Genomic DNA, 23,039 nt, shown 5'->3' with positions numbered 1-23,039 from the left:
GCTCGGGCGACAGGGGAATCCCCCGCCCCCTCGCTGTGTTTACATCGATCCACCAATCAGCGGCTCTCTCGCAGAGCTCCCGCCCGGGCGGGGCGGGCGGCTTGTGACGCTTCTCCGCATTGGGCGCTGTGGCCGCCAATCAGGATCGTGGCCTAGGGGGCGGGGCGATGTGGTTATTTACATCGTGGCCGACCACGCCTTCCGCAGCACGGTCCCGCCTCCGCTGTCTGACCCCACGTGGGGAACGCGTGTGCCCAACCAATCCGACCTCTCGAGGTTAACCAATCCGGAGGCTAGGAGGCGGAGCCGGGCCTTCAATCAGGCCGTGACAGAACGGGTGGGACTAGACGCTGGAGTGGCAGCGGACTGGTGGAATAGAGGCACGCTCTCGCACCCTTCCGCCCAACCAGGCTTGGAGCTGGGCGGGGAGGAGGGCGGGGACGCGTGGCAGGTCTGACCAATGGGATACCAGGTCCTGTTAGGGCGGGGCGGAGGGTGTGTCCTCGCCGCGCGGGGCCGCGGGGGGCGGGCGACGGCGGGGTCCGGCGGCGGCGGCAGCAGCGGAGGGCGGGCGCCCGCGGAGCGGCACTGGCCCGGCCCGGCCCGGCCGGCAGGTAGGTAGGTACGTGGGAAGGGAGGGGGCTCCGGGACGAGCCTGGTGCGCGGGCCTCACCTGGCCCCGACAGCCTATCGGCCTCTCGGGGCAAGCACCGGGGGGTCTGGGGCTGGCGGGCCTCCGGCGGGCGCAGGCCGGGTAGGCCCCGGTCCGGCTTGAATTGAAGTCCCGCTGGGCGACGCTCACAGGCTTCGGCCCGGCCCCGGCTCCGACTCGCACCTCTTGTCAGCGCAACCACGAGGCGCCGGCAGCCCTCGTCTGGGGAGCGCCGGGTGTGCGGCCGCGCTCCGGCCTGTGGCCGGTGGGGAGAACTGGGGCAGGAATGAAGGAGCACACCTCGAGTCCTGGCTCTTTGTCGGGTTGCAGGTGCCGCGTTTTGCTGGGGGAGCTTCCTTCCCCGGGACACGCAGGCCAGGTAAAGCCAGAGACTGGGAAGCGCGGGGCTCAGGCTGCTGGAGGAGCTCCTTCTATGGAAGGTGAGGCAGGTGTGAAGGAGACCAGGGAGGAGGTATTCAACCAGGCGTCCTGGTCGGAGAGACGGGCGGAAGTCCCTTCTGGCTGGTTTCACCAGAGAAACCAGCACTGGTGGCTGGGGCTCTGCCAGATTCCATCTGGGCGCTCTCCCACTGCCCTGCCTCTCATCCTCTCCTGGCCCCTCAGCACCCCTCGGGAGCAGGCTCCTGAAACAGTCCTCAGGCTCCTCTCTGCGTGGGCCGGGCCCTCTGCCCATGGGGTGAGGCAAGGGGAGTGTGTCACAGACGCTGCTGACACCCACTGTGCAGGGAGGGGACGCATTCAGCAAAGCTGTGGGGCAGGAGCAGACTGGCTTCTCCCTGCTAAGCCCGCTCTGACCCACTCAGACAGCATGATCTCCACTCCAGCAGACTGTGCAGGGGATAGGAACAGTGGTCCTGCACACTGCTGTTGCTCCCGAGGGACCTCTGCAACCCAGAGGCAGGTGGAACAATGTGCTGTCTTTGCAGATGGCAGTGACTGGAAGGTGGTTTCTCAAATCTACCTAAAAAACTAGACCAGCCTGCGCTGCGGGGGCTCGGAATGCAGCATATGGGTGGGTTTGGGCTGGGAGGAGATTGCCCTCCCCAGCCCAGGCTGGCCTGCCCCCACCAGCTATGTTTATGGGGGACGGGATGTGGCAGCAGTAGGCTCGGTGTGGTGTAGCTGGCTTCTGGCTTGTGCCCTTCAGATATTTTGTTACGTGCCGGCTCTTCAGGTTTCAGCCTGGCGTGCAGTGACAAGTCAGATATTGCTACAGGAGCATCTTGGCCAGGTAGGAAAACTTCTCTCTGCATTTGACCCAGTGACTGCTTGACGGGATGCACACTGGGCTCTGTGTCACTTTGGAGTATTGTTGATCTGGATCCTTGTTCCTCTGTTAGCCTTGGCCATAGAGGCTACAGAAGAAGGCTGCCTGAAGCCCTCAGTGCTGTTCGTTTGGTTTCTAATAGCTTGAGACAAAAATGAATATTACAGTCTTGCATTGAAAACATCCATGTTTCCTTTCTGTGCAAAGAAGTCTGCAGTTTTTCCCTCTGAAGAGCTCCTGGACAACAAGTTGATGGGACAGCCCATTTCCAGGCTGAGTAAGGAAGAGCCAGGCATGCGTGCATGCTGTATCTAAGATGCACACGTGTCCTTGCAGGATTCCCCACTGCTTATTTGAGACAGGCAGAAAACACCAGCCGTATGCAGGTGGACAGTGTATCCAAGGGCTCTGTTAGAGGGAGCTGGACTTTCATGGAAAATTTCAGGCTTTTGTTCTAGAAAGTGAACAGCCAAGGGGGAAAACAGGCTTGTTCCCTTGAAGCAGGAGTTTGTTTTCCCCTCACAGCTGGCCGCAGGACTGTGAAGTGAGACCATTGGCTTCACCTCTGGGTCATCCATCACAGCTGGGCTGGCCAGTCCGCGACACCCCAGGGACCTCAACGGTGCAAGGACAGCGTCCGTCTCCGGAGCTGTCATCACACCAGCCCTTACACCGGTGTTAATTTGATCCATGCCGGTGTTGTCAGCAGCTGAAATCCAGGCTGTTGAAAGCCAGCCGCCAGCCAGCCTGGCCAGTGCCCATTCTCGTTTGGTGTTGACAGGGTGCGTTTCGTCAGGTTTTGGTGGCCTGGAGGACAGTGCTGAGCCCCAGCAGACTGTGTATGTCTAGGGGAGGGAGCGGCAAGAGCCAGCTGCCGAGGTGCAGACCTGAGCTCCTGAAATGTGTGTCAAATCACCATGTCTGCCTTAGCCCTCCTGGCCTCTCTGCTTTGCTTCCCCATCACTGCTGAGAGTGAAGGCAATGGTGTGGAGGGCAGGCATCCAGTGCCAGAAGGGGCGAAGCCTGTGAGATGCCTGGAAGGGTACCTCCATGTCGGGCCTCCATCACAAACAGAGATAAAGCTGTTCCTGCAAATCTGGAGAGCCCTAGCAAGGCATTCTGTTTGCTTCCTTGGTCTCAGTTTCCAGCTGTTGCACTGTAGGAATTGCAGCACTGACTTTCTGTACTCTCCTTTGTCTCTGCCCACATCCAGTCAGACAGGGAACACTGTCCCTGCCTTGCCCCGTGGATGTCCCTGTGCAGGAAGCCCGTGGTGCGTCTGTGGGAAGAGCATCTCCTGGCTGTGATCAGGAGGTTTCCCCTCCCAGAGCAGAACTGGCTACCGCTGCCTGGAGACTTGGAAGGTGCTGCTTGGTGGATGTTCCATTTGGAAGCCCTTAAAATTTCAGTTATCAGGTCCTTTAAAGAAATTACAGAATATTGCTGCTCATGGGCTCATGCGCGGCGCTGGCTGGCCATATCACTGCTGCAGTGTATTGTAGTGTTAATCGTGGTGAGCAGCAGGACCTGGTTTTGAGTTGTGAAGTGCAGAACGTTGTCGTCTTTGCATGAGATTAAAATTAGCTCAATGAAGAGCAGTGTTTGGGATGAATTTGAAATTAGGTTTCTAGCATTTCTTGGACACAGCTCAAGAGTGGCGTTCAATGTTTCTAGTGCTTTCAAAATGACGGGGGATCTGGCGGCACTTCATTTTGTGCCTGAGCAAAGTGGGGGATTGTTCTTGTGGATGCAGATTAAAATAGTGCAGGATGAGATTATCCCCCAGATCGGAGATGGAAATAGGATGCAGTTCCTCAGCAACTCAGATAAATGGAAAGCTCCACATCTGCTGCAGGCTGTGAGCAGGGACTGGCACACCCCCTGAATAGCTCAGACGGCGTGAGAAGAGAGTACCAGGAGTCCAGCCTAACATTAGAAGTCCAGACTAACCAGGAAAACTTAACGTCCTGTAATTACAGAGGGCTGAAGGCAGTAGGGAGCAGTGGGTGACTCCCCCAGGTCTGCAGCAGCTCGCCAGCTCAGCGCTTCAGCGTCGGTGGTAGGGAATAAAACCTGAAGCGCCAGTATAATAGGAAGGAGAAGCCTGGGGAAAAAATACTTGAAAGACGTCAGGGTGGTGATAGAGCGTGGGCTGGGCTGGAGCCAGATTGCAGCTGTGCAGAAAAAGCCAGACCCAGTCACGCTGGGTTCCCCGGTGAGACCCAGCTGGAAGCAAAGCAGGGGGAACATCGCAAGTGCCATGCAGGGCAGCTGGCAACACTTACGGCTACTGGAAAAATCTACACGGCTGGGAGATAAAAAGTGCAGCTTGGGACTCTGAAGTGCAGAGACCTTATCTGCAAACGGAGATTAGATCAAGGTAATCTCTACATTTACTGTGTGAGGCGCAGGTGGGCAGAAGGAGAAGCTAGTGTTGGAAGTGGGGCTGGATCTGTGGAGTCCAAAAAGTACCTGTGCAAGCTGAAATGTGAAAATCCACTCTCTTGGGAAATGAGGCTAATGAGCTGCCCTTCTCTAATTGCTGCTTCAGAGGAGTTGAGAGGTGGCCTGCAAAAACATCCAGCCCTCTCCTCCCCTTCTTGCCCTGGCGCTGCCTGGGCATGGATCAGTCCTGGGCTTCTGTTGAGGACTTTAAACCAATTCGCTCATGCTCCAGTATGCGTCTTCTGTGGGAAGCATTTCTGCACTGGTTAAGGGGTAAAAATAGTGGGGCTTTTTTTTATGAATGCTCTACAAGTTGAAATTTGAGTGTTGTTAAACCCAAAGTGCAGCTGGGATGAGGGTGCAGCAGCACAGGCTTGGGGATGCAGTACTAACCTCTCGCCTCCCCTCGTGGTGCCAGCCTTTGCAAAGCTCTAGCCATGCTCTGAAGCACTTGCAGGGCAGTCGGGAAGGAGAGGAGCCATGAAAGTGCACACAGAAAGAAGGGCTTATGGTTTTTTTTTCTTTTCTGAAGTCTGGGTTGCGCTGGGTGGGTTTTCCTGCTGAAAGACCAGCCCGTCTGCAAACACAATGACTCCCAAAGCTATTTATAGAGCTGGGAGCCCTGGCTGGGCAGCCTCCTCCATCATGTAACCCGGCGCTCCCCGCTGAAGCAGCCTCCGCCGAGGTTTTGGCTCTGGCCGTGCCAGCCTGGGAGGGTAAGGAGGACCATATGTCCCTCGTCTTGAGCCAAGTGCACAGCTGTGCTCGATTCTCCTGTCTGGTGCTGACTTGTTAACTCTTTGGGGGCGAAGGGGAGGAATGTGGCTCATGCCATGCTTGGAGTAAGAAAGGGATGCTCTCATAGGGGCAGAAACCAACCAGAAGTGGGACTCGTGAAGGGTCTTGCCTCCCAGGAGTTCTTCAGTCCTGCTGTGACTAACCCTGGTTTGTTCTGCTGTGTATTATCCTCCTGAATTAGGTAAAGAAACAACCTAATGGCCTGCCTGGAAAGAGCAGATAACCATATGTGTAATTCTGGGATATTGAACTGCATTACCCAGATTATTAATAACTCACCATGCCTTATGCTGCTCCATCACAGGAGCCTGAAGCATTCTTGCATGTACACTCTTCTCGCAGGGTGGCTCATTCTGCCCACAGTGCGATCTTGCTGTCTGCTGCCTCTTGTCCACAGGCCCCCGATCCGCTCAAGGCGGACATGCAGCAATGCCCGCCTGTTGTTCCCTCCACACGTGGCTCGCCACTGGAAAAATGTTTGCCTGCAAGATCAGCTTGCTTCCCTGCCACCTCGACCACATTGCCCTGTGTTATCTCCTCCTCTGCATCAGGCTCTTTCCTCCTGTGCTCCTCTTGCAGCTAACGCCTTTGTGCTTGCTGTCCTCTCGCTCCTCTGTCTCAGCCTTGTCTCCTCAGGGTCAGCTGCCCCCTTTTATACCACGCCTGGGTGCTGCCTGCTCTAAGGAGTCCTTCCCCACCTCCTGCAGAGTTCGTCCACAAAGTTTCTGCTCTTCTTGCATCGAATGTCTCAACATGGTGACAAGGGAACTTTGCTCGTGTTCTGCTTTGTAATTCCAAGGAGCGGGAGCCGAGTGGGACAAAGCAGCATGCTTGGCCTCGCAGCTTCTGCTCTGAAGCAAGGGCAGCGTGTCTCACATAGCACAACCCGACTGCCTCACTGGGGTTTGCACCAGTGTGGTGCACACAGGATGAGACCGCAGCTGCAGAAGTGCAGGCAGAGGAGGCAGGGAGGTGGGCAGAGGGCAGGCAGCTGCAGTGCCTGTCTGCTGCTGCCAAAGGGATCAGGTGAAGGGCTGGGAGCAGAGGGAACAGACCTGCCCCTGGCAGCACTGAGCCACCATTGCATCCGCTGACTCTTGCATTGTGTCTCCTGCTGTTCCCTCTTGGCTTTGAAGGGCAGATGACACTCACAGCCCTGCAGTGAGCTTTGCAGCAGGGCTGGATGATGCCCAGCCATGTGCTTGGACCACAGTGCCACCTCCGTGCAGCAGCACAGGAGCTAAGAGACATGTCCACACAGGAAAGTCCATCTCCTTTAGATGCCATTGGCACTGGGATGGTGGTGTTGTGTTGGCATCTTCCTGCGCAAGCCACACTGATTCGGTTGCCCTCGGATGTTTTGGTCGCTTGTGTCAATTTGCCTCAGTGACTATTTCCAGGCTAATGGACCCAGGACTGCCTGGTAGCCCCAACTGGTGTCAGGTCCCGTGAAATCTGTTACCTTGAAACAGCATTCCTTTAAGCATCACCCAACCACGAAATGAAGGCTGAATCGCTGTTTCCCAGCTCACATTGTCCAGTACCTTTTTCCAAAGAAAATCTACCTTGCCAGGCTGCTGTTCCAGCCCCAGGCGAGTATGGGAGCATTAAGAATGATGAAGAGATGTTTGTAAAGACTAGCAGGGACCTCCCAGGCTGCCTCCCTGCCTTGCAGGCAGCCGCACGGTGTAGCTCCTTGGGATTTGCCGTGCTCCAGCTCAGGAGGTGGTTTGTGTGCTCTGGATGTGTTTTCTTAGCTCTCAGTCCCCAGGCTGAAGATTACTTTTTTCCGTTTTTTTTTTTTTTTAAATCTACTTAATTTTCCAGGGAAAAGGAGAAATAAATCCAAGAAGCCTTCATTATAAGAAAACATATTTTTTTAATTTATTTTAGTTTTAATGGAGGCCCATGGTTTAGAGCATTAAGCCTGCTGCAGTGTCTCAGCAATATATCAAAATTACCCTGGCTCTGTGCGTACTTGGTAGAGCGTCAACAGGCTGATGGTTACAGCGCTGCTCTGGTGACTCAGATAAATAACACGCAGACCAAAACATACATTCAGCCTGGCTCAGGCAGACTGGAAAATGCACCCTTGGAAGGCACTTTTCCAGGCAGGGATGGCTCTGCACGGCTGGGGCTGCTGCGAGGGACTACTGGCATGCTCTGAGTGCCGGCCGATAAGGGGAAACCATGACCTTGGGTCCTTTCAGACCCAGCTGTGAAAAATGGTAGATAAAAAACATTTCGGTGTTTTGTTGGTTTTGTGTTTGGTTTTTTTTTTCCTTCCCATTCGTGTTTGGGCTACTGAAGGGGTACATCACATAGGTTTCTGCTGTGCTGTTGCTGTCTGTGCACATACTACCCCTGCGCCTGGTACCTGCTGCCCTTCCTGCTGTACCGGACAGCACCAACAGGAGATTTGGGTGCCTGTCTTCCTGTTCGGTAAGTTTTTTCACCCAGCATATTCCCAGTGGACGTGCAGGCAGGAGCAGCCCCCTTCCAGGGACAAGCTTGCCAGGCTGCTGGCTGTCCCAGCGCCACGGGGCAGCCTGCCTTTGCTGCTTGCCACTTGCTGCCTGCTGTTTTTCCCAGCAAAGCACAGGGGCATCGCTCTGCAGAAGGGCTTCTGTCTCACTCCGTGACACTTAAATGTCCGTGCTGGCCTCTCTGAGCTCCCTTTTTGCTTGGAGCTGTTGAGAAGCCTCTGGTTTCAGCAAGCAGGGAATGGCTGTGGGTGAGGACTGTGGGGTGGCTCGGGAAGCTTTGGGATGCCTTAAATTTAACAAAAGAGGTGGGAATAGTGTGGTAGGGAAATGTGTGATAGCCACAGTGAAACAACTTCTACCATGAACATGGGTGGTTCTGAGTCTGCTGAGAGGGGCTGGGAATGGATCTTTGGACACCTACGTGTTTAAAATAAAAAATAAAGAAGGGGAAAAAAAAAAAGAAGAAAGAAAAATGGAGCTGTTGGGGACAGAGTAAACAAGTGGCATTGACGGTGACGTGGAGGTACAAATGCTTCCTGCGCTCTAATTTTGGCAAGCAGCAGGTCTGTTTACACAGCCTGGGGACTACAGCAGATGGTGCATGGTATGCCTGGGGCTGCAGCCAGTGGGGTCCCTTCCCAGGGGTCCTGGCTCTTTGTCTGCCCCGTTAGGAGACAGTGGAAGCCAAAATCGGGAAACGGAGCTTGGCTGGTGTCGCCAGACCCTGCTTGCGCCATGGATGTGGGAGCCCTTTGGTTTGCTCCCAGCACTGGAGTGGGACATGTGGGTGACCAAGGGGCTGCGGGCTCTGCGCAGATGTTGGGATGCTTGGGGCTGCCCCGCTGTTATGATACATTTCTGCTGAGCTGCTGCCTTTGCTGCTCCCCTTCTGCCTGAAAAACCTGTCCTGCCGATGGGAACTATGATGAAAGTCCTACTGCTGTGTTATAAACCTGGGAGGGAAACTAGACACAAGCCATCCTTTCATGTCTCTGCTCCCAAACCACAGCACGTCGCCCTCACCACATTGGGCCGGCTGCCCTCATCTGCCTCTCCTCTTCCCACGGCATCCGCAGCTCCCCATGGCTGTGCCATGGGTCCTAGGTCACCCACAGCAAACACTAGTGGAAAGCCCCCTTTGCTGTTCTGAAAGAGCTGCAAAGTTCTGCCGAGAGCCGGCACCATGGGAGCAAGGATTCTTTGCGGCCAAATTAGTGAAGAGTGTGGATGTGGGAGTCTTGGGGAGGGAGAGGAAGCTTTTTTTTTTTTTTTTTTTTTTTTTAAAAAAAAGGCAAAAAAAGCATAAAATTAAACATTGCAAACACCTTTCCTCCCTGCCTTGTGCTGCTTTTCCAACAAAACTGTTTTCTGCAGTGGCTGGTATGGAGCTGCCAGAGCAGCACAGGCACCTCGCTTTGTCTCTTGGCAGCAGCTGCCTGATCTACAGCAGGGCAGCAGGAGGGCTTTCGGTTTGACCCAGCACCAATCCCGCCTGTCTGCATAGAGGACGGAGCTCTAGATGCAGTACATAAGCTGTGAACCCCACCAGCTCCTCAAAACTTGCGTGTCCTTGAGCTCCAGGCTCTGCCTGTGCCAACATCTGCGCTGGCAGCGAAGAGAAGCAGGGAGGGAGGGAAGGAAAGCTCCCCCGTCCAAGTCTTCCATGCCTTTTTACTTGCTTTGCAGCTCTGTTCCCTTTCCCGCCTGCCCTGCAACTCGCTCCTGCCAGACTTGAGCTGTCGGTCATCAATAAGTCTCGTTGATCACAGGAGAGCCGCTGTGTTGGCTTTGGCATGGTTTTATGTTTCCGTGCTTGGTTCGGAGCCTTTATTGCTTCTCTGCAGATAACAAAGGCGGCTTCAGTGTGGCCTCGTGCTGCGCCTCAAGACTGCAGGGAGCCTGAGTACCTTGCTGTTCTTCCTTTTCCCCTTTTTTCACCCTTTTTTCTTTGCCCAGGAGCAGCTGTGTTAAAGCTGTGCTGCTCTTGGGGACCCAAGAGTGTTGGTACACAAGGGCTGAGCACCTTTGTTATTGACAGGGATGCTTTTCAGAGAGTAAAGTGCAACAGCTGTCAATTACTTGTCTGCGCTTCAGACTCCTCCCAAAAATGAGAATGATCTGCTTGGCCCCTAGAGCAGGCTTCTTTTAAAGAGTAGGGTGGGATCCCTGCTCCCAGGTGATTGGAGCAGCTGCTGGGATGCAGATCTGATGGTGGCTGTGACCCAGGTGGGTACAGAAAAGACCAAGCTCTGGTGGGGATGTTGCTTGCTCTCACAGCCTTGTAGGGGCTTGTGGAGACTCTGAGAGATCATTTGGTTTGTCTTCGTGTTCCTAAAGTAGAAGTAGGCACACCTGCACCATGCTGGTGTCCATCACTCTGTTCCCTGAAACTTTCACGAGAGGCTTGTCCCCCTGCAAAGGGTATTAGTTCCCATCCTCACTCTCCCCTCCAAATCCAATTTCTACTGCTGCAAAAACCAAAAATCCTTCTGTGTCCATAAGGATAAAAGACCGATTTTTCTGCAACCTTCTTCTGTACCTAAAGGGGAATAGAATAGAATAGAATCTTTCCATTAGAAGGGACCTACAATTATAATCTAGTCCCGACTGGCTGTTGTGTGGGGCTCCCCAGCGCTCATCTTCCTTGAGACCAAACCAACCCACTCCTGCCAGTCATTCAAAGAAGTCGTGTTTTCCAGCCCCTGCTCATGTGGGATGCTCTCTAATTCCTCCCTGTGCCCCAGCGCTGTACTAGAGCTGGATGCAGCTCAACGCCAGATAAAGCCTTTACCAGGGGAGAGTAAAACATACAGCTGGGATGTCATTATGTGATGTTTGGATGTTTTTCAGCAGGGTTGTGCTGGCCTTGGTCTGCCTTTCACTATTCCGTAGGATTTTGCTATTGAATTATTTTCTCACTTGTCTGTCTGTGTGTGCTTCCCTCCCTCTGCTCCTGGGAGCCTTTCAGAAATGGAGGTTTGGGACTCCATAAGCTTTGTCTTCCTTCAAGCTGTGCTACTGAGACTCTGAATGCCTGCTTTAGAAAAAGGCAGTCTTCATGTCGCAAACCAAGAGGCTTTTGCGAAATGCCCTCTAAAAATAAAGAAATTACAGCAGAGATAAAGGGACATGAACTGGTGTATGTATGTTCTGCCAAAAAAATCAGTATTTTGAGGTAGCTTCTGTTGTGTTGGTATGTTGACTACAGTGATATCCCAGTTGTGGTCTTTTGATGTATTCTGTGGCAGATTTAAACTAAATTTCATGGATAGACAGGGTTTGGGGTGCCGGTGCCTTTCCAAGCCCTGTTCACAACTTCTCGAGGAGCTGCCAGTCAGGTCAGCCCTTGCTCTAAGTCCAGACCAAGTACACACTATCCCTGATAAGTCAAACCATGAAAAATATATGCTGCCACCTGCCAGGGAGGTGTAGTGCTACTTCCAGCGCTTTCAAGAAGTCAGGAGTAGCACCGTGCCATGAGAAAAGCAGCCTGGAAGCAGCAGGTTCTTGTGCTGGAAGCCTGAGCTGTTGCCCATCAGCAGGGCCAGTGGCAAACACCCACCTGGGAGCTGGATGGCTGGCATGGGCTAGGGGGTATGGGGGTCCCTGGCAGCTCCCTCACCCCCATATTTTTCTTCCCAGAGTCAGTAATGATGAATGGCTCTGACCTCGCCAGTACAACGGCGTCCAGTCCCAAATCCAAAGAGGACCAAGTAGTGAATGGCCATGATGAAAAGGAAAACAACCCCTTTGCAGAGTACATGTGGATGGAGAATGAAGAAGACTTCGATAGACAGGTAAGACCAGGAGGGTGGTTGCCAGCTTTGTGTTTCTGTGGCTAAAATTGACATGCAAGGGTAGAGGTGAGTCATAGGTGGTGCAGGCCCTGCACGGAGATGGTGGCTCCCTGCTCGAGGAAAGAGTCATTCTGTTTGTATTGGATCTGCCTGTAAGGACATGGGATGGATGAAGTCGGGAAAAAAACCTCATGATGCCTTTGATCCTCTCAGATCTTTCTCAGAAGGACAGTGATGGCACCATCATCTTCTCCTGTGCTTTGCTGTGATAAAAGATACCTCCACTTTCCGCGTGCTCAGCTGGAAGGAGAGGACCAGTATAAAAATCAGTGCTGGAATTTGAGAGCATTTGTAGCCTAGCTATCTCAGCAATGAGTTCCTGCAGTTAGTACCTGTCATATCAGGTAGAAGTCTCCATTTCAGTGAAATAGTCCCAAATACGCTTGGAGCAGCCAGACCACTTGGTAGAAGCCATGGCCACTAGATGGTGTGTGACCAGTTAAGCTCTCAAAAGCTTCCTGTAGATCATGGTGAGATTTGAACGGCTTTTGCTTGTGGAACAATGATGCAACTCCGAGCAGAAGGAGCAGCCACATAGTGTTCTCCTCATGCTTCTGCTTTGGGCCTCCGTCTAAATGCCAGGGCATCACAAGGCAGCAGGGAAGAACTCACTGGTCCCTCCTGCCATCATCCAGTAGCTGGAGAGAAGTCAGACACCTTGAATTGGGTGAGGAAGGAGCTTGCCCCATCAGCTGGCTGAGCTGTGCTGCAGGCAGAAACCCTGAACTCTCCTGGACGCTTGTCCCCTCCCTAAAACATCTTCACGAGTGTGGCCAAGCGCTGGATTCTCATCAGCGGGGTACTGGGAGACTGGCAGGGAGGCACTGCTGGAGTTGTGGGCAAGATGGACAGAGGGATTTCATGTCCCCACCGCACCCCTGGTCACCAAAGGAGGATTTCGTCAGCTTTACTGGTGTTCTCAGCAGAAAATCTCCATATGGTAATACTTAAATCTTGTTCCCACAGGAGGAAACTGCAGCCGCCTGCTGACAGTAACTCCTGGTGAGTGTGCAGCAGCTGCCGTGTGCCACCCCACGTCACGTTAGCAATTGTTAGCGAGCTGTGACTCAAAGCTTTTGTTTTATTTAATGACGTGATTAGGCAGCAGCTGGCCCCCACAAGCAGCTGTGCTGTTTGAAATGTGCGAGATTAATTAGTTAATGTTTGTAAAGCGCTGTTCTGATTAAAAGCCTGATGAAGGCAAAGTGCAAAGCAAACCATACTGCAGCACCATGCCAGAGGGAGTGACCAGGGGTGGAGGAACGAGGCAGCGAAAAGCATGTGCAGATGGAGGGGGGACGAAAATGGGGCGAAGACCTCAGGGCTTCCCTGTGTTGGGCGCTGTGTCACCGAGACACTCGCCCGTGTTTCCCTGCTCTGCTAGCCCTCACTTCTGTGCTTCAACTCCTTAATGATGCCCTGGCAGCTCAGCTCTTTGTCCATCTCCTGGTGAAATGCTGCTCAGGGAAAAATGGTTCATACAGAAGTTGAAGTAAATCTTTAAGGGCTTTGAAGTCCATGTGTCTGCTGGTGGGGCACCAGCTGGGATAGGGAGAGCTGTCCTGTGCCAGGACCTTTGTCAGAAGGCAGCACTCTTGGAAGAAGCCATCCTTGGGCTGGCATGGGTCGTCATGGGATGCTGTGCCTCTTGTTTGGCTCTGTTCTGCTCCTTGGCCAGAGTCTCTCCTGAGTGCCCCTGGGAGAGGATGAGACACCAGTGATGGGGGCACAGGGTGGGGAACAGCAGGCATGTCCCTTTCAGTGGCGATGGTGGCTTCTGCTGCCTTCACATGTAAGCACCAGTGGCTTGGGGCTGCTGTAAGATCTGGTGCTGAATCTTCATTTTCTCTTCCATCTTCCACAGCTTTCTGAAACCACACTGCTTCCTCGGCCCCCTCCCCTCCTTCTTCCCCCACCCCCACAAGGGTTTCTGCCATCCAGGCACTGAGCAAGGGGAACGGGCAGGTGTTTTCAGAAACCCACAAGCTTCTTGGCACGGTCTTCCCTTATTTATGCTAGCGACGTTCCTTTTCCCATGGAGCCAGCACATCCTGGAGGGCAAAAAGGGAGTGGTGGGCTCTTGTGCTGAGAAGAAACTCTGCTGACAGCAGGTGAGGTTGGTGAAGGGCCTGGGGCAGGAGGTGACAAAGCTGTATTAAATACTGCAGGAAGCCAAAGACGAAACCTGAGCAAGTGCTAAACCCTTGCTCTCCTGGTTCAGGTTGTCACGATGCAATGCAAAGGAGTTGGTGGTTTCTGGCTAGAGGGGTAGCAGGTAGGTACAGGGGCAAGTGTGTCCAGGGTGGATCTCCCCCTCCCTGTACCCTGGTCCAGGACCCATGTCATTACCGCATCCCTGGCTCAGAGCCAGCACTGGCATTGGCCCCAGTGTCATTGTCACTTGCCAGGGCGAGCCAGCAGTCCTGGGGTATTTCTTTTTTTAATATTCTGTTTTGATGTGCTACTGCTGGCCTGTGTTTTCAAGGACAGCCTCTGAAAATGCAGTTGAGGATAGCGATAGGATGGTTTGCTAGCAGTAAGGGGGATTTTCCTCTGGCCAGGGACGATTTCTAAGGCTGGTGGAGAGCAGCTCTCCAGTGGTTGAGGCTGGAGACAGCGTCCAAGGCTTGGTTACTGACGAGAGAGCTCATCACAAGGAGTGATGGGGAGGAGGAAAGGAGTTCCTTGTGAGGAAACTCCTCACAAGGAGTTTTCCTGGGTGTAATTTAAAATGTAGTGGGGATTGGCTGTGAATAACCTGAAAGTCAGTAGCACTGTGTGTTTACCAGGGTTACCTTCCCAAGCCGTTTGTGATGGACAGGTCTCCGTAAACACCATGGTGGCACGGTGGGACCCCAGTATCCCACCAATGGCAGGGGCTGCCGGCCCATCCCCAGCTCAGGGGCTGTGGTACGTGGTGCAGTGGGTTGCAGAGCTCCCCTTTTGCCCCCAGGAAGCCAGTTTTGGTTGTAGTTTCTGCTTTCTTGTGAAATTGAAGGGTTTAAGCTTTTTGGAGCATTTTGTGATTCATGGATTTATTCAGCCCTCTTGGACTGAATAACAGCTGCTCAAAATCATGCTGTTTTCTGGCTGTCACCCCGTCTGTTCATTTTCTGGTGACCACGTGCCTGTTTAGCAGGAGGCCTCCAGCAGTGCGGGCTGCGCAGCTCCCTGCCTCCCTTGCTTTGCTAGCGTCAGCAACCAGAGAAAAACAGCCTGGAAGGTGGGAGCAGCTGGTTAATGCAACCCACTAATGGTACATCACTGCTCAAGGATAAGGACAGGACTCCTGCCCGTCTCTCCTGCCTCCGTTTGCCTGTGCTCCCTTGCATGAGCAGGTTTCTGCCCCAGGAGCCTGAGCCAGGTCCTGTAGCTTTCCTCAGCCTTGGGAGGAGTTTTCCTGCAGCAGAGATGTCGTCATCCATGGTGCACTCAACGGGAGCCGACTGCCACCCTGCGTCGGTGCTTGCAGAGCACAGGGCTGCTGAGTGGGCTGAGCAGAGCCATGGCATTTATCAGGAGAAGCAAGAAAGCGAAATACAGGCTGGCAGAGCTACAGCATCGCTCCATAGAAGAGGATCCACACAACTACGCACACCTCTAGCCCTGCTTCCCAGCTGTGATTTTATTAGCCATCCTGTTCATTTTGCAGCAAGCTTTGCTGGAGCCTGGCAGCCTGAAATCCTGTGTGTGTACTGATGCATCTGGATGTCCCGTAAATCCTGTCCCTTTCCCTTCTGGATTTGCCTGGTGCTGTGAGCTTGCAGACTGCATCTCCCTGCTCTGGGGGTCTGCAGCAGCCAGGAAACGATGCCTGAGCACAGCTTTTCTCTGCTCAAAAGTGCCAGTTTTTGTGCTCTTGCACTTCCTAGAGTTGGCTACAGGCAACTTGGCAAAGCTGGGTTCTTCTGGGTTTGAAATATAGCTCTGGCTCTATTGTAGTGTTTCTGAGTCATGGACAGATACCAGGGTGAGGTAGTAGGCACGTTGCAGGCTCTGCTTTTACCAGTTGGGGACAGTGTATGGAAAACACCAAGATGCATCGCTTGTTCCTGCAACTAACTGGTATGTTTGGGCAGGTGGAGGAGGAGCTGCAGGAGCAGGAGTTTCTTGACCGCTGCTTCCAGGAGATGCTGGAGGAAGAAGACCAGGACTGGTTCATTCCATCACGCGACCTGCCCCAGGGCATGGGGCAGCTGCAGCAGCAGCTGAACGGGCTCTCCGTTGGCGATGACCACAATACAGAGGACATTCTGGTAAGGACCTCAGAGGACGTGCTGCGAGGTCTGGCGAAGAGTGGAGGACCTGTCCTGGGAAGGGGGGGTGGATTGCCTTGGGTTTTTTCCTGACACCAGTGGGGTGTCAGTGCAAGAGCTGGTACTGATGTACCAGTGACAATGCATTTTGGAGTTTTCTGCAAGGATACTCAATGTAGCCTTGTATCCTAAAGACGGAAGTATCCAGCTATGCAGAACTTGCTCTCCAGAAGCTGTGGAAATGGGGCACTTGCACATGAGCCAGGCTGTGGTCCCAGAGCAAGCCAGGACCTTTCTTGCTTTTGGGGCAGAACTGAGGTGTCCTGGCAGGCTGGAGGGGTATGGGAGGACCAGCCAGGTCTGCTCTAGGGGTGCTGAGTGGCCCAAACCTATATAGATATTTAGTGTGGTGGAAACCAGCTGGGTGGCTTGGAAGAGCTGCAGTGTTGCAGAGACCCTGTTTTCACCCCTGAAAGCAGGAATAGACTGCAGGGCTGTATGGAACAGCAGTGTGGGGGTTGTTCTGGTCTGGTCCTGCTGACTGTGCTCAGACAGAGCTGCTTTACATCCCTGCTTTGCTGCTGGTGGGGATAAAACAGCCGCTTGCACCTCCCAGCACACCCACGAGCAGCCCTGTGCCAAAGCAAGTACAGGGAAAGACAGAGACAGCAGATTTTCCCATGTTTTCCCTCCAAAAAAACTCGGCCTGGTAGTACCTACCTTCAAGCTGGCACTTGTTCAGCAGCATCTTGAGTGCTGTGGGTGCCTGCAAGGACATGAGGGCCCAGGCAGACGCTTTGCATGTGTGAATGTCCATGACAGCATCCTTGGCAAGTGGCTGCTGGGACAGGGCACCTCTAGGGGTGCGGGTCCATGGAGTGAGCAATGGTTGGCAGGGGGTGCCAGCGTTTGGACCGCTGATGGGCCCCCCTTCCTCTTCTTTTCCAGAGCAAAAGCAACTTGAATCCAGATGCCAAGGAGTTTGTGCCCGGCGTGAAGTACTGACCGTCAAGGCAGGCTTTGGAAAGACTGTGTCCCTGCTCCGGGGGAAGGTGGCGGGGGGGAAGGAGGGAGGGGATCAGCCCCCAGCTGGACTCTGCGCCGTAGCGGAGTTGCTGCAATGTGGCGAAATCTTGCTCTACGCTTCAAGTACCTTTTTTCTTTTTTTTTTCTTTTTTTTTTTTTTTCAAACTCTTTCTTTGTATCGTCTGTCACCTTATTTTGGCAGTTTTTGCTTTCTAGGACTTGTGGCCCTTAGGTCTGTCCTCGAGTCCAGCACTCCCCCTGCTTCAGAGGCCCATTTTGATGCGTGCTTCAGACCTGCTAGTGGAAAAGCCATGTTTTCTTGTTTAAGTAGAATTTGTAGGGATCCCCCTGCTCACCTGCTCCCACCCTGGATGCAGCGAGCCTGGGCCAGGAGCCGCGCTGGCTTTCCCTGTTTCCGTTAACCAGGATTTCTTTCGCTAAAGGAAAGGTGAAGTGTAACAAGACTGTAAACCCTAAATTCCTCTAAGCAGCAGCCTGCCCAGCTCTCCAATAGGTGCTGAACACTAATTTACATGCTTCTTTGCTGGTAGATAAGAGTCCTGACTGCTTAATCAGTTGTGGGAGCTCTTAGGGGAGACCAGACCCCCTCAGGCATCCATCCCAAGGGAAGGGCTGCTCCTACAAAACACCTTAAAGAATTTTCCCCCCCAACTCTTGAGCTTATCCAGCACTACAGGCTGTGGCTCAGAAGCATCTGTACCTTCAGTTCTCATTGAAATAAATGCAAGAAAACTGAATAGAGCCCATTCTCAGCAGAGTGGAGTGGTGGGGAGTTGGTGTCAAGCAGCCTCCCTAGGAAAGGAGAGTGATCCGTTGTCAGGGTGAGTCTGAGCCCCAAGGAGCACCCACAAACTTGGATAGAGAAGGTGATGGGCAGCATCTTCATGCTGGTCCCTGCAGCCCCCTTTGCTGAGGCTCTGGTGGCAGATGGCATTCAAGGCAAAGCTGTTGGAGGGGCTGTTGGTGAGCAGTATCCATGCATCTGTCGGGTAAACTTGCTTTTGGGGGCCTCTTTCCCCATTGGTAGGAGCTGGTCGGGCCTCAGCTACCCGAACCATCAACCTGGGCGCTTCTGGTATTTTAAATCCTGTCCTTAGTGGGATCCTTTGGAGAGGCAGGGTCAGAAATTTGTATCCAAAGGAAGCAGAAGCTTCTCGGTGAGGGGCGTAGCCTAACAATTTAAATAGTTATTGGCTCTAGTAACGTGAATGGGAGCTTTTTGCTCATCCGTGTAAATCTCACCTCCCGGGTGCAGTTACTTCCAGTATTCCCTTTACTTAAACAGAGTAGTTAATGGAGGGGGATTACAGATCCCTGCGGGCTTTGCAGAGATGGAAGCTAATGGCCACTCAATAGCTGACAGCTTGGTCTGTCTCCATTAGCTTGGCACAACAAAGCTGACCGAGGCAGCTCCTGCTGCCGGCGCCCATCGGCAAGCTCAGCAGGAGGGCCCGGGGTTATTGGACCACAAACACTAATGGCGAGCGGAGGTTTGAGCTGATTTAGCTCAGCTGCTCTCTGTACAGACCGTTCTGTAACTTAACAGATATCCCCTCGCTGGCTGCCGGTCTTAAAACCAGCACTAAACCCTGACACTACTGCAGCTGGAGCCAGCAGCCAGTTGAAGGTGCCCATCTTAAATATTGCTGCCCAGAGGTATGGGTTGCTTTGGGGTGAATTCTCCTGTTTCCTGGTACAACCCGTGCCTTCAGCGCCTCTGCGGTCACCTCCAGCTGCTGGAGGTTCTCTCTGCTCTGGGGCCGGTGCTCAGGCTGTGCCCAGGGCTTTGCAGAACGTGATCCGGGGCACGGGGAAGGGCAGCTGTACGCTGGGCAAACTTCTTTTGTAGCAGTACAGTTTTCCCACCCACCCACCCACCCTTTCTCTGGTTTCCATTTGATTTCTTACCAAAAAAAACCACCCTCACCCTTTGATGTGCTGTAAATTTCAAACAATGCGTTATTAAAAATAAACTTTTTTTGGAACTGAGAGGTGCAGAAGTCTTGCCCGGAGAAGAGCTAAGGTCTCCATTCAACACCAGCTCCTCTGATGTCAGTCACAGCAGGAAGCTCCTGGAGGATTTTCCTCCTTCACCCCCACGGTGGTACTGTTCCCTCCCCTCGGCTCTGCTGGGGGGCCATGCAGCATTGGCTTCCAGCATCCTCTGCCAGAGGCTGGGGCAAAGCCTGAAATGGCTGGAGGAGGAAACAGCTCCAGTTTATGCCTTCATCCTGCTGCTGGATGAGGACGTTGGTCTGCGGAGGAGCCTTGCTGGGACACTGTGCTGGTGGAGCCCGGCACAGAGCAGGCTGCCACGGCAGGGTGAGCCTGCAGGATCAACCCCACTTGGGACGTGAGCTCCATGCCTGTCCTACTGCCTGCATTTCCCATCCAGTCTTCCTGGAAGGAAGAGGCAGCTTTCGGGTCTGTGCTTTAGATGAGGCACAGCCCCTTGCTGTGTATTCCAAACAAAAGAAGCAAAAAGAGCTTTCATTTTGGTTTTTTTTTTTGGTCCCTTTTAAATGAAGTCCAGCCCCAAGAGAGCTGCTTGAACTCACACAGACAGGACCAGCCACAGCCTTCCCCTTTGCTAGGGCTGCTGCTCACCATCAGTGCCCAGCCAGCAGCTTGAGAGTCTGCAAAGGGAGCGGGTGGCCCCATTGGTGAGCCCTCAGTTGAGGGGGGGGGCTGTCCTCACACCATCATGACTAAAATATTCCTCTGCTCATGGAGGGACAGCATCACTCCCTTCTCCCCATCACTGAGGCTGAGATCAGGGCTGTACCTCACCATGGTCCCCGCAGCCAGCCAGAGGTATCAGCACCCTGATGACTTCATGCACCCTGGGTACTCAAGCTCCTTCCTCCTCCTCTTCCTCCTCCTCCTCCCCGGCAGCTCCTCCCTCCTGTTCTGCTTGGGTCTAGATGCCCCCCAAGCACCGGACCCCATCCCTGCCTGCACCAGCAGGCTCAGTCTCCAGACAGGCCTGGGTAGCACCCTGTCCTGAGACCTATGGCCTTGGCCACTGCAGCCTGTCCTTCTCTGGCACCAAAACAGGAACCTTCAAGGTCCATTTTTGTTCATTTTCAGGCAGCGCCACAACGGCTCGGAGATCTTCCCACCCAGCAAGGCCGTGCTGGGGCCAGTTCCTCTCCTTGCTGCCCCATCACCCCTGTGCAGCTCCCAGCCCATTTCCCTTTGGGTGGTGCAACCTTTTTATTGCCAAATTACAAAATCCATTTGTCCAAACCCCCGCCACCACATGCAGAGTGTCCCTCCATCCTGGGGGAGTGTGGGGCAGGAGCTGGGGGGCCAGGGCTAGAAGTCGTGGGTGTAGAAGACATCCACGTTGCCGGCGTAGTCCAAGGGCAGAGCCTGGCCAATGTTCCTGGCGCCCAAGCGGGCCCCCCCCAGTGCTGAGGAACGCTTCAGCTTCAGCAGGCTGAACCGCGAGAAGACATGGTCAGGGGCCTCCTCCCGTGCCTGTGCCAGCACCTGGATGAACCCTGGGGGGCGACACACATGCAGGGTCGGGGTTATGGGGGACCACAGGACGCCCCCCCCCCCAGCATTCCCCATCCCTCCACTCACCTGCCTGCATCCTCTCCCAGCTGTTCCAGACAGAGCCCACGCAGACGATGGGCAGCCCCAGCTCCCCCAGGAACAGGCTCTGCAGGGGGGAGAGAACAGTGGGTGAGACCCGGCACTGGGGACCCCCCACCCCATGCACCTCTCTCTCCCCTTCGGCTCTCACCCTGTCAATTTTGGGCAGCACGGCAACGATGTGGCGTGCCAGGACCTTGCCAGCCTTGTTGAACACGTGGCAGCAGAGCGGGTCCCCAGCCTGAGCGCCTGTGTACAGGGTAGGGGGGGAGTGGGAGAGGGACCTGGGACAACCCCCACCCCACACCGCTGCACCCATCAGGGCTTGCACCCAGCTCCCTTAAGCCGGGCTGGGTTGTATGCGGGGAGCGGTGTGTGTCCCGCCCCACAACAAGGGTGCAGGGTGCTCGGGGAAAAGGGTGCGCCAGGGGCAGAGATCGGGTCCAGGCAGCCATCACGGGGAGGGGTGGCAGAGAGGTGACAGTCCCCAGCTGGGAACCAAGGGTGGCAGGGACAGGCAGCCCCAGTCATCCCAGGGATGGCTGCCCCAAGGCCCAGCTGCCCGTTCGACCCCTTCCCCCTGAGCCACCCAGGGAAGGGGCTTCCCTACCCTCTGCCAGCTTCTGGCAAAATCCCGCAAACTTGGACTTCTCAAAGGTGCGGTAGAGGTGCGTCAGGAGGCCCATCCTGTCGGAGATCTGCAGCGCCAGGAGTTGGGGGGAAACCCACTGGTGAGTCTTGCGTGCTGGCTGCCAGCACAGGGGACCCCCCAGGACCCCACCATCCAGCTTGGAGCCCCTGGGTCCCCACCATCCCAGTGTGCAGCCTGGAGCATCCCCCAGACCCCACCATCATGATGGGCAGCCCACAGCCCCCCATGGACCCTGACATACAGCCCAGAGCTGTCCCCCCCAGAACCCCCCTAGCAGCACCTGGAAATAGTCGAACATGGCCTGCTTGATGTAGCTCACGTCGTGGGGTGGCACCTCCAGGTTGTCCATGCAGTCAAACACCATCTTCACAGCCTGATGCGCGATCCAGTACGCTGCAGAGGGAGTATGGAGCCGGCTGAGACCCCCCTAGTGCCCCCCCCTACCCCCTGCCCACTGGCCTCACCTGAGCCTTCATCACCCATCATGTGTCCCCAGCCGCCGCAGCCCGTCTCTGACCCGTCGGGGTTGATGAGTTTGCAGTTGGAGCCGGTACCGGAGATCAGGACGATGCCACCTGCGGGGTCAGAGGCGGGACACTCAGTCATTCCCCTCTACACCGGGACGTCCCCCCTCGCTGTCACCCCGGGGTGAGTTGTCCCCTACCATGGTCGGTGGCGGTGGCCATGGCCCCAACGGCGTCGGTGGTGATGTAGTAACTCTGACTCAGGTGGGGGAAGCGATGGTGCAGCTCCTCCGTCAGCTTGCTGATGGCATCCTTCTGGTCACCCCCGCTGAGGGACAGCCCCTGCCCCATGCCAGAGGGTTCCCGTCACACCCAGGGGGGACACGGAGCCGGAGCACCCTTGGAGAGGATGCTTGTCCCAGGGGAGCATGGGGGGCGAGGCAGGGTAGGGTGGGGGGACTCACCAGCGAGCGGAGTGGGACATGGGGGTCAGCCCCGGCTTTGCTCTTGGCCTCGCTGACCATCCGCTCGATCCTCTCCAGGCACTTCTCAGAGCCGATGAGCTGAGAGCCGAGAGGGGGGGATGCACTAAAGCCCCCACCCTGTCCCGGGATCCATCCCCGGGTGGTCCCACACAGACAAAATCTTTGCCGCTGGCCACAAGCTGCTGAAAACGTCCCGGCACCTTCTCCGGTGGCTTCATCCCACCCAAATGTCCTGGGAGCTTGAGGACAAGCAGGGCCACCCCCCCACCCCCACCCCGGTTTCCTCCCCACCGGGCTGGGGGAGCATCCCATGGCTCACCCAGTGGTTTGTGCAGGGTCCCTCTGTCTCAGCCAGGATCTGGCCATCTCCGGAGACCAGCACCACCCTGGAGTGGGTGCCTCCGCTGCAGAGAGAAGTGGGGGGACGACACTGCCAGCACTACCCCACGTCCCCCCCATCCCCAGTGAGGGGTAGACCTCAGTCCGCCCCACCACCCCGGCTCTGCATCTCCCTGGGGAGCCCCCCCAGCACCTAAACCAGCCCTTGGGGATGCTAGGGGGGTGGGTGGACCAGGATGGGGGTCCCTGGGGAGGGGGGGGCTGCTGACCCTCTCATCCTGTCCCATTGATCTCAGCTCCTGGTCCCACCCTGCATGGGGTAGGATGGGTTGGGGGGACCAGATGCCGCTCGCGGGGCAGGGGGGAGGCCGGCTGCAACCACCCCACCCGCGATCGGATCCTGCCCTCCCCGACCTCTCCTGCTCCCCCCCGCTCCCCGGGCTGGTGATACCTGGGGGAGGGCAGGAGGAGTCGGGGCGGGGGGGGGGCTGTCCGGCTGCAGCCCACCCCACCACCCCCCCCCCGGCCGGGGGTACCCGTGGGGATCAGGGTGCGGAGGGGATGCAGAGCCCCGTGGGGACCCCCCCACCCCATCCGCGGCGCGACCCCTCACCCCTCCACGCCGCCGAAGAGGGACGCCATCGCCGCCGGGACACGCCCCGCTCCT

General features: G+C 55.4%; 2 protein-coding genes across 3 annotated transcripts; one reads left to right on the top strand and one right to left on the bottom strand.

The window, feature by feature from the left end:
* The first annotated feature begins 534 nt into the window (after positions 1 to 534).
* On the top strand, positions 535 to 18,825 carry PAIP2B (poly(A) binding protein interacting protein 2B). 2 transcript variants are annotated; one of them, XM_074147750.1, is made up of 4 exons: positions 535 to 618; positions 11,312 to 11,466; positions 15,606 to 15,782; positions 16,731 to 18,817. In XM_074147750.1, exons 2-4 carry the CDS (start codon positions 11,320 to 11,322, stop codon positions 16,785 to 16,787), a joined length of 381 nt encoding a protein of 126 aa, XP_074003851.1. In that variant the 5' UTR covers positions 535 to 618; positions 11,312 to 11,319; the 3' UTR covers positions 16,788 to 18,817. The 2 variants fall into 2 exon arrangements, with proteins under 2 accessions (XP_074003851.1, XP_074003850.1); XM_074147749.1 differs by having other exon boundaries at positions 538 to 614; positions 16,731 to 18,825.
* A 1,198-nt stretch (positions 18,826 to 20,023) lies between these two features.
* Positions 20,024 to 23,039, bottom strand: NAGK (N-acetylglucosamine kinase). The gene is made up of 10 exons (XM_074147931.1): positions 22,986 to 23,039; positions 22,353 to 22,437; positions 22,013 to 22,111; positions 21,749 to 21,890; positions 21,549 to 21,659; positions 21,365 to 21,477; positions 21,043 to 21,130; positions 20,584 to 20,681; positions 20,421 to 20,499; positions 20,024 to 20,335 (listed from the first exon to the last, which is right to left on the bottom strand). Exons 1-10 carry the CDS (start codon positions 23,012 to 23,014, stop codon positions 20,148 to 20,150), a joined length of 1,032 nt encoding a protein of 343 aa, XP_074004032.1. The 5' UTR covers positions 23,015 to 23,039; the 3' UTR covers positions 20,024 to 20,147.

This window comes from Numenius arquata, chromosome 5, assembly GCF_964106895.1.
Source record: "Numenius arquata chromosome 5, bNumArq3.hap1.1, whole genome shotgun sequence".
Classification (NCBI taxonomy): Eukaryota; Metazoa; Chordata; class Aves; order Charadriiformes; family Scolopacidae; genus Numenius; species Numenius arquata.
This window is presented reverse-complemented; position numbering and strand designations above follow the sequence as displayed.